Here is a 15235-nt window from a genome sequence, read left to right on the forward strand (position 1 = left end):
ATAACATAAAAATATGAGATTTGATAAGCATAATTTATTGTATCAATATTATTAGTATTACTCTCATTACTAGTATTAACATTAATATCGGTATTATTATTTGTATTATTAATATTATTATGGTATATATTAGATAGACATGAAAAATGAAACATGTAACTTGTGATTAATAGTATTATTATTAAGTACTATCAGTAAAAATCATAATTTTCATTATTATCATTAATAATATGGTCATTACCATTTTTTTATAGTTATTATTGTAATTACCATTATTTATTATCATTAATATTAGTAATATTGAGATTATTATCATTATTATTATTTCTATTATTATTATTAATATTATTTTGATTAGTAATATTGTTATTATTTTATATTATCTGTATTTTTTTAATCCAATAAAACTAATAATATTATTATTATTAATATATCTAATATTATTTATAAATTCTTAATATTAATATTTAATATAAATGAAATTATATAGGATCACCTTTCTGTTTGAAGTCTCAATCGAGACTGTGTTTAATTGATTCCACAAACTCAATTTTCGTACGAATCAGGAAATCAGACACCAACATAATCCAAAATCAGTTTGAAGTCGCTATCCTCTTTTTTTTAGTTTATTTTTTTTTCTTTTTCTTCTCTGTATGAATTTTCTGTCGACTTATAAATCAGTTCATTACATATGATGCTATAAAAAGAAACCATTTAATCTTCCTTCACTCTCAAACATCAAATTACTACTGCATATAATCGTTTATATTTGTTGAATTATTTATATTTTTTTTACAGCTCGTTATACCTCTGTTTCATACTTTTTATTCAAAACTCGAAATCGAATGAATTGTTAAAATCTAGAATTGCAGAGTTGTTAGGAATCCCTTTTGAAAACTTTCTGTAAAATTTCAAAGCCCAAATCATCATATCGAATTTTAATTCTTGAGTCAAAGTTTTAGTTTTTAAAAGTCAAACCTATGTTCATCAATTAAATTCGAATTTTCTGTGATGAATTAAGTTAAATTAATGAGTCCAATAGTTTCAAAAGATGAATTGAAACCTATTTCGTTTTATAACTTCTATCTAAAATGTTGTTAATCTCAAAATCAAGTATTATTTTTTTTCTTTCAAAAGTCGAACAGCTGTCGCTGTTGTATTTTTTTTTTCGCGTTTATCAATCTATTACTTCACTTATAAAATGTTTAGGAATTAATTTCATATCCTAAAACAATCGAATTAAATCTCTGATTATTAAAAATGGGTGTCTCTGGTTGATTACTGTTGTGAAGAAGAAGATAATAAAGGGAGACAAATAATACGGATTATATTTAATTTAGGACAGTACCATAACAGAATAACATATACGGAGTAATGGTTTGGGAGAAATGCCGGGGAGCGAGAGGTCACGGGTTCGAGTCCCGGATATGGCAGTTTTTTTTTTAAAAGCCTTTCATTCGGAGGTAGCTATTATTATTGAGTTTATTATTGTTATTATCTTTATTATTATTATTATTATTATTATTGTAAGAAATTGTTATTTTGACTAATATTATAGTTATTATTACTAATATTAATGTTAGTTATTATTTATAACTGTTATAATTAAAATTACAAGTTTGATTACAATTATCATTATAATTATTACTAATACTGATACAAGTATTATATTTATTATTATTGATATAAGTATTATAATGGTTAGGATAATTATTATATTGTATTATGGAAATAATATAAATCATTATAATTTTTATTAATCTTATTATAACTTTTATCATTATTATAAGTATCATTAACCGAAAAATTAATATTTTACAATTATTATTATAAATATCATTATTATTATTATCATTAATATAATTATTAACAATAATACCTTATTTAGTAACATTAAGTATTATAATTATTATCATTTTTATCAATATTAATATAATTTTAGTATTACTAAAATTACTATTTTTAACAAACAAATGATAAATAACATATATAAAACTATATTTAATACATATAACATAACAAAATTACTAGTTATATATAAATGAATATATGAGACGTATATATATTATTAATATAAAAATGATATAATTAGTAAATCATATATATATATAAATGATTCGATTACGATTATGTGTATTAATATATATACAAATGATATAGGTTCGTGAATCCGAGGCCAACCTTGCATTGTTCAGTTCCGTCGTATGCATATTTTTATTACAAAATATCGTATCGTGAGTTTCATTTGCTCCCTTTTAAATGCTTTTGCAATATATATTTTTGGGACTGAGAATACATGCGCTGCTTTTATAAATGTTTTACGAAATAGACACAAGTACTTGAAGCTACATTGTATGGTTGGATTACTATACCGAATATCGCCCCTTCAAGTCTGGTAGCCTAAGAATTAGGGAAATGGCCCCTAATTGACGCGAATCCTAAAGATAGATCTATGGGCCTAACAAACCCCATTCTGGAATTTGGAATGCTTTAGTACTTCGATTTAAATGGTGATTGCGATTACCAATATTATGGCATACTTGCGAGTATGCGGGGGATATTCTATATGCATTATGTTAATGTCGGTTACCAGGTGTTCATCATACGAATGATTTTTATACACTTGGGAGTGTAATGTTATTTATGAAAAATGAAATCTTGTGGTCTATTAAAATTATGGAAATGATTGATTATGATAAACTAATGAACTCATCAACCTTTTGGTTGACACTTGAAAGCATGTTTATTCTCAGGTATGAAAGAAATCTTCCGCTGTGCATTTGCTCATTTTAGAGATATTACTTGGAGTCATTCATGACATATTTCAAACTACGTTGCATTCGAGTCATTGAGTTCATCAATATTATTATTAAGTCAATTATAGTTGGATATATTATGAAATGGTATGCATGTCGTTAACTTTCGATGTAATGAAAGTTTGTCTTTTAAAAAAAAACGAATGCAATGTTTGTAAAATGTATCATATAGAGGTCAAGTACCTCACGATGTAACCAAATGTAATGTATTCGTCCAGATGGATTAGGACAGGTCATGAAATTATAGGCCCACTCTGAACTGTAGAGCTCCGCGACTGCGGATGTTTTTCTCCTCACAGCTCCGTGACTGCGGAGCTTTGGATTCCAGCTCATCGAACAATTCCAAAACGTGGGCTGCTGATAAATATAATATATAATATTATATATAATTAATTATATATTATATTATATTCTTGTGCATAGTTGACTTGTAATTTTAGGTACGTTGAGTCGCGCGTTGATAGTTGGTTCATGTCTTGGTTCCGGATTTTCGAACGCCTTTTCGTATAATTTAATATCTTGTACTTTGCATTTTGTGGCTTGTACTCTTGTAATTTTGAGACGTTTCTCATCAATAAATTGAACCACTTGGATTGTACTTTGTACTTTTTAGCTTTTTGGTCGTTTGCGTCTTCAAATCGTCGATTCTGTCTTTTGTCTTCACCTTTTATTATTTAAACGAATATCACTTGAAATTAGAACAATTGCAACTAAAAGCTTGTCTTTCTTGAAGGATGATGCTATGAAATATGTGTTCGTTTTTAGCGTTATCAAATATTCCCACACTTGAACGTTGCTTGTCCTCAAGCAATATAGAACTTGAAATAAAAACATACTTGAATCACATTGTAATAATAGGCCACAAGATTTCATTTTTCATAAATATCGATCAGCATAAAAATCATTCATATAAATTGAACACCTGGTAACCGACGTTAACTTTAACGCATAGAATATCCCCAAACAGAACCTCTCGTCTGTATAATAATAATCTCGAAGTACTAAAGCCATCCATAACATGAATGGGGGTTGTTAGGCCAAATAGATCTATCTTTAGGATTCGCGTCAATTAGGGGCCATTTCCCTAATTCTTAGGCTACCAAGCTTGAAGGGGGCGATATTCGGTTTAATAATCCAACCATAGAATGTAGTTTCAAGTACTTGTGTCTATTTTGTAAAACATTTAAAAACTGCATGTATTCTCATCCCAAAAATATTAGATAGTAAAAATGGGACTATAACTCACTTTCACAGATTTTTAATTCGTCGAGAATTAGACTTGGCCACGGGTCGATTCACGAACCTATAACAAATATATACATATATCAAAGTATGATAGCAATATATTCACAACATATTTTATTACGTGTTGACGATTTAAGTTGTTAAGTTAGCAGTCCAACGTTAGTAGTCCACAATTAGTAGTCCACAGTTAGTAGTACATCAATATATCATATTATGCATATTATCTCGAATCAATCCATGACCTAGTGTATACATGTCTCAGACTCGATCACAACCCATGGTATATATATTATTTTAGAATCAACCTCGACCCATTATATGCTAACTCGAGCATTACCGCATATAGTGTTTTACGGTTATCCCAAAATAATATATATAGATGATGTCAATATGATATGTCAAAACATTGTATACGTGTCTATGGTTTATCAAGGTATATTATATATATATATATATATATATATATATATATAGAATATAGGATAAGTTGGTTAGGATATGGTTAGTATTGATTTGTTATAAAAATTTTTTAGCTAAAACTAGTAATTCTGTAACATCCCGCCTTTTTCCGTTTACTTTTTCCGTTTAACTATTTAAATTCCGTTATATGTTTATAACGTCTCCTATTGTTACGCGTTTTAAAAATAACTCGTTTAGGTAATTCACGCACCCGCAACCGAACTCGAGGGACTAGTTTTACCAAAATGTCAAAGAGGTGACTAGCATTTGACTAGTCAACCCACCTCCTCTTTCTTTTCAATTTCATTTTCCTTTTCTTTCAATACTTTCAAACTTTCTATCATTTCTCCATTTCAAGAATCATCATCTAAATCCAAGCTAGCGGGTGTCTTGCAAAACAAATTACATATTTAGAATCCTTGCAACTTCCTCTTCGATTCCATACCGATTTCATTACATTTGGGTAACTTTCTAAAATCACTAGATTTTGTGTTCTTGATGTTTTTAACTTATAAAGGTTTTAGTTAGTGTCTATGGCTCAAGTCTAACATGAATATATGAATTATATGTTCGATCTTGTTATTTTTGATAACTAGCATGAACTTGAAAGTTTGGTGTGTTTGATTGATGATTTGATTGCTTAAATGTTGTTAAATGTTATAAATGCATGTATTAAATGTGTTCCTAACATCACTAGTGATTTTAGATGTGTAGGTTGTTTTAGAAAACTTCATAAACATGATTAGTGCTTTTGGTGAATTTGGGTTAGGGTTCGGTGAACTTGAAATGAACTTTTGATGTATTGAATGCCATGAATTGTTGTTAGTAAGTAGTTAGTTGTATTGTATGCTTAATTACCTACGAAACGGCGCGTTACATGGATGCATTTAATTCTCAAATCCTATTTTGTGCATTTATGAAATTGAGCATTAAATGTTGGAAAGTCGGTTATTGCAAATGATGTTTTTGGTTGGTGAAATGTATTTAGTTGTGTTCCTTGTCAAATTACCTTTCTAACGATATAAGATACGAGTTCTAAGTGTATACGATTTGTGTATTATGTTTGTTTGAATTTTGGGTTGAGACTTAGAAAACTGAAACTGGCCAGGTACCAGCTCGCGTGTTATGCCGCGGCGCGGCCAGCCTTTGTCGCGGCGCGACATAAGGCGTGTCCAGCTTCTGACCTCCTTGGTCAAAATAAAAAAAAATGTTTGGCACGCTATGGACCTCCGATTCACGTGAGACTTGTTCTAACATGCTTATATAAGAATAAAAACCTCAGAAAAATAGTTCGGGACCCGACCCGAACGTGTTGACTTTTTCGTTGACTTTGACCGACCAAAGTTTGACTTTTTGTCAAACTTAACCAAATGATTATGCAACCTTCCTAGCTTGTTTCTATACTTGTATCTTGCATGAAACTTGACAAATTGATTCACATGCTACATAATCGAGTCGTAACGAGCCATAGGACTAATTGAACATCTTTGACCTATCGTGTTTACCGTTATTGATACGACCTATTTGTTTAGGTCAAGACTAGCATTGTCCTTTGCACACGTTACTTTGTGAAGTACTTTTCATACGTGCACTCAAGGTGAGATCATAGTCCCACTTTTACTCTTTTGAACTTACATTTGGGATGAGAAAACATAAACGTTTTTTTTACTAAGTGAACACAAGTACAGGAAAACAAACATTCTACATACGAGTTTGAACAAAAATCCTCAATTCGATTATCATTAGTTACACTTGCCGGGTGTAAGCGAGAACTTATGTTATATGGCCATATGGGTTTGACAAACCCTCATTCAAACGGTTCGCTACCGTTTACGAATGAAATATATTTTCGAGAAACAGTGTATGTTCTAACACTATTGTGATGGGGTTCTATGGAAGGAATGTTAAGCATTGATAATTGGGTGCTCGTGAAACAAAATTTTGGAATGTATTACTATTATATCAATGTTACAAATCTTGTGGTTCACTTGTACTTAATTACTTAAACCTATGATTTCACCAACGTTTTCGTTGACAGATTTCTATATTTTTCTCAGGTCCTTGAACGTTTTGTGATACATGCTTCCGCTCATTACTTTTGATACTTGCTTGGATGTCGAGTATATACATGCATACATGGAGCATCTTTTGGCTACTTTTAAATCGTGTCGCATAGATTTCAATTGTACTTATAACTTTGTAACGTAACTTTTGGATGAACGATTCTTGTAAACTTGGGAACAAATCTTAACTTTTGAATTGAATGCGACATATTTTCGGTCAAACGTCATTTTAAAGACTTATGACCACGTAATGGGACCTAAGTAGCCGGCGCCGTCAATGACGATTTTGTCGGGTCGCTACAAATTCTATCCAATTTTGTTTTACCCATAATTTCTTCATTTCAAATCCGTTTTGAGTGAATCAAAAGGCTATGGTTTCGTATCAAGCCATAATTTATTAATCTAAACAGAAAAAGTATAGGTTTATAGTCGGAAATACAGGTTACAAGTCGTTTTTGAAAGAGATAGTCATTTCCGTCGAAAGAACGACATCTTGATGACCATTTTGAAAAACATATTTCCACTTTGAGTTTAACCATGATTTTTGGATATAGTTTCATGTTCATAAGAAATATCATTTTCCTAGAAGAAAAACTTTTAATTCAAAGGTTATCATAGTTTTTAATTATCCAACCCAAAACAGCCCCCGGTTTAACTTCGACGGCGTATGTCCGGTTTTACAGTGTTCTTCGTGTTTCCAAGTTTTAAATCATTAAGTTAGCATATATATATATATATATATATATATATATATATATATATATATATATATATATATATATATATATATATATATATATATATATATATATATATATATATATAGAACATGTGTTTAGTAGATTTTAAAAGTTAAGTTAGAAGGATTAACTTTTTTTGCAAACAAGTTTAGAATTAACTAAACTATGTTCTAGTGATTACAAGTTATATTCTTTGAATAAGATAGCTATATATATATATATATATATATATATATATATATATATATATATATATATATATATATATATATATATATATATATGAATCGAATAATGTTATGAACATCATTACTACCTCAAGTATAGTAGGTAAACCTACTGGAAATGACAAGAAATAATCTTGAGCTTGAATGGATCTTAAATGGCTTGGAAGTTCTTGAAGTAGAATCATGACACGAAAACAATTTCAAGTAAGATTACTACTTGAATTAAGATAGTTATAGTTATAGAAATCGAATCAAAGTTTGAATATGAATATTACCTTGAATAATAAAGATAACCTACTGTAAATAACAAAGGTTTCTTGATCTTAGATGATTGCTTGGAATGGATTAGGAAGCTTGGAAGTAGACTTGCAAACTTGAAAGTGTTCTTGAAGTTTTCTTGAGTAGTTGTTTTGTATGTTGATTTATGTATGGATTTATGAGCTAGATTGATGTAGATTTTGATGAAGATGATGAAGAACACTTAGAACATGAAGAGAGAACTTGAGAGAGATGTGTTTGATGCATAAAAATTGAAAAATGAAAGTGTTATGGTTGGTGAAGGTGGACGTGATTTTGGAGTCAATATATAGGCTCCAAAAGTTTGTATTTTTGTTAGATATTTCATGCTAGTTGCCAAATGATGGTTCCCACATGTCTAGGTGACTCATTAAGGCTGCTAAGAGCTGATCATTGAAGTGTATATACCAATAGTATGTACATTTAAAAGCTGGGTATAATACGAGTACGAATACTGAATGTGTATGAGTATAATTGTTGATGAAAATTAATGAGAATGCAATTGTAACCAACTTTGATAAGTATGAGTGTTTTGATATGTGTCTTGAAGTCTTCCAAAAGTGTATTATTACATCTTAATACACTACATGTATATACATTTTAACTGAGTCGTTAAGTCATCGTTAGTCGTTACATGTAAGTGTTGTTTCGAAACCTTTAAGTTAACGATCATGTTAAATGTAATTAATTCATTGTTATTATACTTAATGAGATGTTAAATTGTTATGTTAATATGATAACATGGTGTATGAATATATCTTAATACAATATATATACATTAAAACGTTACTACAACGATAATCGTTATATATATAACTTGTTTCGAAATCCTTAAGTTAGTAGTCTTGTTTTACATATGTAGTTCATTGTTAACATACTTAATGATATATTTAATTATCATTTTATCATGTTAAACATAGTGTATTAATATCTTAATACGATACATATGTATTTATTTTAATTCAGACGTTGTTATAACGATAATCGTTATATATATCGTTTCGAGTTCTTTGATTTAGTAGTCTCATTTTATGCATATAACTCTTTGTTAAAATACTTAGTGAGATACTTACTTATCATAATATCATGTTATATATATATATCATCATCATCATCATCATATCGTTTTTACAAGTTTTAACGTTCGTGAATCGCCGGACAAACTGGTTGGTCAATTGTCTACCTAAAACTCATTACAATTAATCAAGTCTTAACAAGTTTGATTGCTTAACATGTTGGAAACATTTAATCATGTAAATATAGATCTCATATAATATATAATCATGGAAAAGTTCGGGTCACTACAATATATATATATATATATATATATATATATATATATATATATATATATATATATATAATAAACATATATAATAAATAATAAATTATATATAATAAACAATAAGTTATAAACATATCTAATAAATATAAATAATAATAAATATAACAGTAGGTATATATATATATATATATATATATATATATATATATATATATATATATATATATATATATATATATATATATATATATATATATATATATAATAAAGATATAAAATAAATAATAATAAATAATAAACCTTTTTTTCTTTTTTTCGTGTTTGCGAGTAGCGCGAGGTTGTTTCAATTTTTGCGATTCTTGCGATTGGGTTTGAGAAGTTGTTTGTTGGGTTTGAAACATTTGTTGTTGCTGGCTTTGGAACATTTGTTGTTGGTTTTGCATCATTTGTTGGTGTTGAAAAAAATGCCCATTGTTGTTGTTGTTCATGAGTTAACGGCGGCAATTGTTGTGGTTGATTAAACCCGAATAAATTTCTTGTGACGTTAGCATATTATTGTGGACTTGGTGTTGGAAGAGGTTGGTTTATCCCGGGACTATTAGCACTTCCGAACACCAAAAGATTTGATATCGGACGGGTATTTGATAGTGGTGTATCGTAATCATCAACATTTTCATTGTGTGAATTGTTTCGAGTGTTACACGTTTTTTTTTTTTGAAAAAAAAGATGAAATTGAGAGTGTTTGAGGTAAAAAGTTGAATATTGTGTGTTTTGGGCGAGTAAAATGGGGATATATATATATATATATATATATATATATATATATATATATATATATATATATATATATATAATAAGTAAAAAATATTAATTTTTTTTTGTTTTTTTTTTAATCAAACGGCTCTTTCCAACGGATCAATTTTTTCGACCAACAGGAACCAGACACGTGGCCTCAACGGCCGTTGGCTTGTACGTTGGATTCACCCCAACGCTGGAAAAACGCCGTGGCCCAACGCCGGGATTCGGCTGTCGGGTGGCGTTTCCGGCCTGCCACCTAGGCAACAACGGGGTTGTACCCCTTGCGATACAACTCGTCTTATAAATTGAATTTCTTTTATATCTTTAGACAAAAATGTTTTCAAAATCTATTACAAAAAATTTTAATTTCTAAAATCATTTATATGTGAGATAATGATAAATCACGGCTGTAAGTTACCTAAAAGGGTGGATTAAAAGGACGAGTACATATATAAAAAGTAGAATTTACAGGTCTTTAAAAGATTCTTTATTAGAAGATTGAAAGTAATCCATCCAAATACTACGAGTACTTTTTATTGAGCATCCAATCTCTCTACAACTAATTAGTCCCACTAGATTGCTTTACAATCAAAATTGGCACATATTCCGTTTATAAGTTCTACTTGCATCACATCATTATCTTATCCAGAATCCAGAATAAAATTAAAATAACAATTAATAATTGTGAGTTCTTTTCAATTGATACCTCAATCCATAAACATAAACAACTTAATGCAATTGACTATAACCTAGGAGTATTACTTTGAACACTTTTTGTCAATTTTAGTTAACTAGACAACTATTGTATTTTAATACTAGCACAGTAAGAAGATAATCACATCAATTAAGCTTGGCAAAACACCTAATACTTTTCAGAAAAAAAATTAAACATAATAACAACAGTTTTTCATGCAAAATGGAACCCATTTCATAGTTTCCAATTCAATAACTTAAAAAGATTAGTAACACAAAGACCATATATGTTAGCAAAAGATGGCACTTTGTTAGAAAATATCATTATCTATACAATCTTAAACTACTGTTTCTACATTTGAGTACTGTTAATCTTTCGTCCGGAGCATAAAATCCCTAGTTTGCGATGAACAAAATAGTACAACACCAACAAAATAAAAACTTACACAGGCACTAACTGCAAACACCCATGCTGAAATTGGCCCGTTATCTTTTCCCTCTTCAAAAGCCCTTTCTGGCTCCACGGGTCGGGCGTTTATCATACAACCATCACCTGAACCAGCAGACTCCACACATAAATTAGGGTTTCCTGCAAATGCGCCCGAAAATCTCCAATACCCTTTTGTCTTATTCACAATCCCAGAAAAATAGTTAAAAGAAAGATTCAAACGGGTCAAATTACTGGATAAGTTATCTGGAACTTGACCCGATAACAAATTATGCGATAAATCAAGAATCTTTAAGCTCCACATTGCCTGCAAATTCGTTGGAATTTGGCCTTCAAGTGAATTATAAGACAGATTTAAGTACTCCAAACCATGTAAACCGAAAAGCCCATCTGGGACCCGCCCATGTAACATGTTATCAGATAAATCAATCATAACCGTTGATGACAGATAGTAATTCAAATGCAAATCATCACCCATGACAACCGATAGTTTACTATCTAACAAAGGCATTTGCAGGGCATCCTTATTTAGGTTGCCATTGTTAAAACGTAAACTAACGTTAAATATACCATCAGGGATGTAACCCGAAAACCTATTGCCCGAAAGATCGATTGTTTGGATTGATTCAAACATGAAAATCCAATTAGTAAGCGCCCCACTGAACTTATTATGTGCAAACGAAAGATACCTAAGGTTTGACCATCTAGTCAACGCGTCATTCAAAGGTCCTGATAAATTGTTATAGCTCAAGTCAACAACCTCTAATGATTTACATCCCGCTAACGTTAACGGGATTTCACCCGAAATCTTGTTGTTGCTGATATCAAGAATCTTTAAACTATCTAACGCATCAAGCTCGGGTTGTATTTCACCCGAGAGATTATTGTTGTTGAGAATTAAAGCGAGTAATTGAAAACAACCGACAAAGTTCAAAGGAATTGAACCAGACAACGAGTTGTGAGACAAATCGATCACTTGAAGATACGTTAAGTTCCCGATTCTTGATGGGATTTCACCCGTAAGAGAATTGTGCGAAAGAAAAAGCGCTTGTAAGCTTTTTAATTCTGTAAAATCCATAGGAATATCACCTGAAAACTGGTTGTGAGAAAGGTCTAAAACCACAAGACCCGATTTTTCGGACGAATCAAGAATCTTTTTAGGTAAATGACCAGATATCTGATTGTAACTCAAGTCCATGACAACTAATCTGTTTGAAAAAACGAATCTTGGCGAAATCTCATAGCTTAAATTATTATACGATAAGTTAAGATGCGTTAACACGCGCAGGGCCGAAACACAAGTAGGAACTCCACCTTCAAGCAAGTTTTCAGCTAACTTGAGAAACAAAAGCGATTCACTTGATGACGATAAGCAAGGCAACGTACCCGAAAATGAATTCGACTCAAGATTAAGATGCTCCAAAGACTGCCCAAAATCAGGTAGGTTTCCAGATAATTTATTATGAGATAAATCCAAGTACTTAAGAGATTGCAAGTGTAATAATCCCTCAGGTATCTCCCCTGTAAACGAATTATGGCTCATTTCGAGTTTTTCTAGTCTTAATGAAAAATTCCCAATCCAAAAAGGGATTATTTGATCAGCCAACATATTATGGCTAAAATCAAGATGAACTAACTTACTCAATTTCATGAGTGTATTAGGAATCACACCATTAAACATGTTGTAGCTAAGATCCAAAGTTTTCAAATTCCAAAATGAACCAAAACAACTAGGAATATCACCAACAAAATTATTATGAGACAAAATTAGGGTTTCAAGAAAAGAGAGTTTACACAAGCTAGAATGAACTTCACCAGATAAACTGAAGCCTGAGAGGTTAAGTCCAACAACCCTGCCATTCCATCTGGAACAACTTACACCAGTCCAGTTTGTACAGCCCGACCCGACCCATATCAACTTCTGGGTCGGGTCATGAAGCTGAGACTTGAACAGAAGTAGTGAAGCTTTATCTTGTGTTCTCAGAGGAAATTCATCAAACACATTATCTGCATTACAAACCCAAAGCAAAGAAAGCATAAGAAATATATACATACGGCTTGAATTTCCATATATTGTACTTCTTGTTTCCATTGATTTGAAGATGAAACTGAGAACCCACGAAGAAAGATGAAAACTTTATGAAAAAAAGGTCGAGGGTTTGCGTTTTTCATCTATATTTGACAGACATTCTTGAACGGATATTGTTAATCAAGAACTTTTATTAAGAAAAGGCAAACATTCTGAGGGAAGTGTGTATGTATATGTGTGTGTGTGTGTATAGGTTTTAGAACTTTTAATTATTTTTATATACAGAAAATTAAACTTTTTATAAGCATGTAAAAATCTCTGTCTAGGCATCTTTCGAGATGGGCTACTTTTAACACGCGTGGTTGCACACTCTTTCATACATTTTTGCACCTTTTTATTTAGTTTTTGTGGAATAATCAAAATTAACATTAACATTTAAAGGTTAAATGAGATGAGATGATTAAATTAATATTTTGTCTTCTTTTCATGCTTTAAGAATTACTTACTTTACTGTTTCTTATTTGCATTTTTAGGAGGTTATGGAATTGCGTTACAAACATAATTATTACAATCTCAAAAGGATACTGTAGGTTGTATGACTAAGAAATATATTAGTTCCTCCTTCCCATATTAATAGTTCACAAATAAAAAACACACAATTACTTTTTACTTCTCTTTTAATCATATCCACATACATTAAATGCATAATAGAACTTAAACTTCTTATTCTTTCTATTTATGGAAATGAACTCTTAATTTGGGATATCCCAAAATGAAATACTGAACTATTAATATAGAACGGATGGAATATATATACAAATAAAAGTTTAATATATAATTTTTTAAAAAGTTCAGAAGATACAAAACTAAAAAATATAAGAGTATTTTCTTATTTATACACGATATTATTTATTGATTAATAAAAATAAGATAAAAATATTGTAATAACTTCAAATTGGGTCTAGCGGTAATTGACCATTTTGTCCTTGTCATATATTAATTTATTAATATTAATGATGTTATAATTATATGCTCATAATTATCTGAATGGCCTGTTAAATGGGTTTTGTGACAAGAGTCACATAACATACTTGTTTATTTGAATTGGACCTCGTTAGAAGTGCTTAATGAAGTATATAGCGTTTTAGATAATTGATAAATACCTGTAACATCCCGTTTTCCCCGAATATGACTTAAGGTGCGCATCTAACTCCGTGCACGTTTAATATTGTAGCTATGTTCGAGTTTGTATGGTTCAAATATTGAAAATATTGGAAAATGGTTTGATCATGCCTTCTGTCGCGTCTGAAGGTGTCCCATCGCGTCCTGGTGTGTCGCGATACGCGACAAAGTGGGCTGGGACGCGACAGCTCTAGAATCTCAGTTCTGTCAAGGTTATCGCATTTGAATTGTGTTTATCGCGTTTGGTTGTCGCGAGACGCGACACTGTGTCGCGAAACGCGACAAATGTCGCTGTTTGACAATTTTAGCCTTTTTAATTGGAATCTTTTAGGGGTGTTTAGGTCTTTTCACCCATGGCCAGTTTTTGAGACTTTATGGCTGGTTCAACCTCATCTCCTCTTCATTTATTTCTTTTCCATTTAATTAAAAACAAATCTAGAGAGAGTGTGAAGTTTTAAGAGTGAGAAAGCTTATTTTGGTGAAGAAGAAGGTTGAATCTTGCCCGAACCCAAGTGTTAAAGTTGTTCCTTGCGTCTCTAGCTACACTTTGATAGTTTTGGTATGTCTTAACTCTATGATTTGAGTTTTATTTAGTTTAAGCTAGGGTTTGGTTCATGTGGAACATTGTGTGACCCATTTGAGGGTTAAATGGGTGGGTTTTGGGTTAGATCGATGAAAGTAAACCCTAATGGCCATAATCTAGAGTTTTGGTCAAATGAAATGAGATTTGTAAGTGTAAATTGTGTTGTTAAGCATTAAAACACTTGATTAATGTTGAAGGAATTGTAAATGGGTCATGTTTGACTAAGTTGAATGTGTAAATGTTAAAATGGGTCAAAAGAGTAATGTTGACCTAGTTCGGGTGAATTGGGTATGAAATTACCCTAAGTTATGTTAGTTGAGGTTAGTAGACTTTAAATCCCTAGCCTTAGTGATTTAATATGAGACATTGC

General features: G+C 30.7%; 1 protein-coding gene across 1 annotated transcript; it reads right to left on the bottom strand.

Annotated features, from left to right (window-relative positions):
• Positions 1 to 10911: 10911 nt before the first annotated feature.
• Positions 10912 to 13325, bottom strand: LOC139844184 (uncharacterized). The gene has a single exon (XM_071834400.1). It carries the CDS (start codon positions 13161 to 13163, stop codon positions 10992 to 10994), a length of 2172 nt encoding a protein of 723 aa, XP_071690501.1. The 5' UTR covers positions 13164 to 13325; the 3' UTR covers positions 10912 to 10991.
• Between the last annotated feature and the right edge of the window lie 1910 nt (positions 13326 to 15235).

Source organism: Rutidosis leptorrhynchoides, chromosome 4, assembly GCF_046630445.1.
Source record: "Rutidosis leptorrhynchoides isolate AG116_Rl617_1_P2 chromosome 4, CSIRO_AGI_Rlap_v1, whole genome shotgun sequence".
In the NCBI taxonomy this organism is placed as follows: domain Eukaryota; kingdom Viridiplantae; phylum Streptophyta; class Magnoliopsida; order Asterales; family Asteraceae; genus Rutidosis; species Rutidosis leptorrhynchoides.

Bases quoted from the DNA above. Each gene is read 5' to 3' on its own strand.
- LOC139844184 (XM_071834400.1), bottom strand. From the start codon at position 13,163: ATGGAAACAAGAAGTACAATATATGGAAATTCAAGCCGTATGTATATA.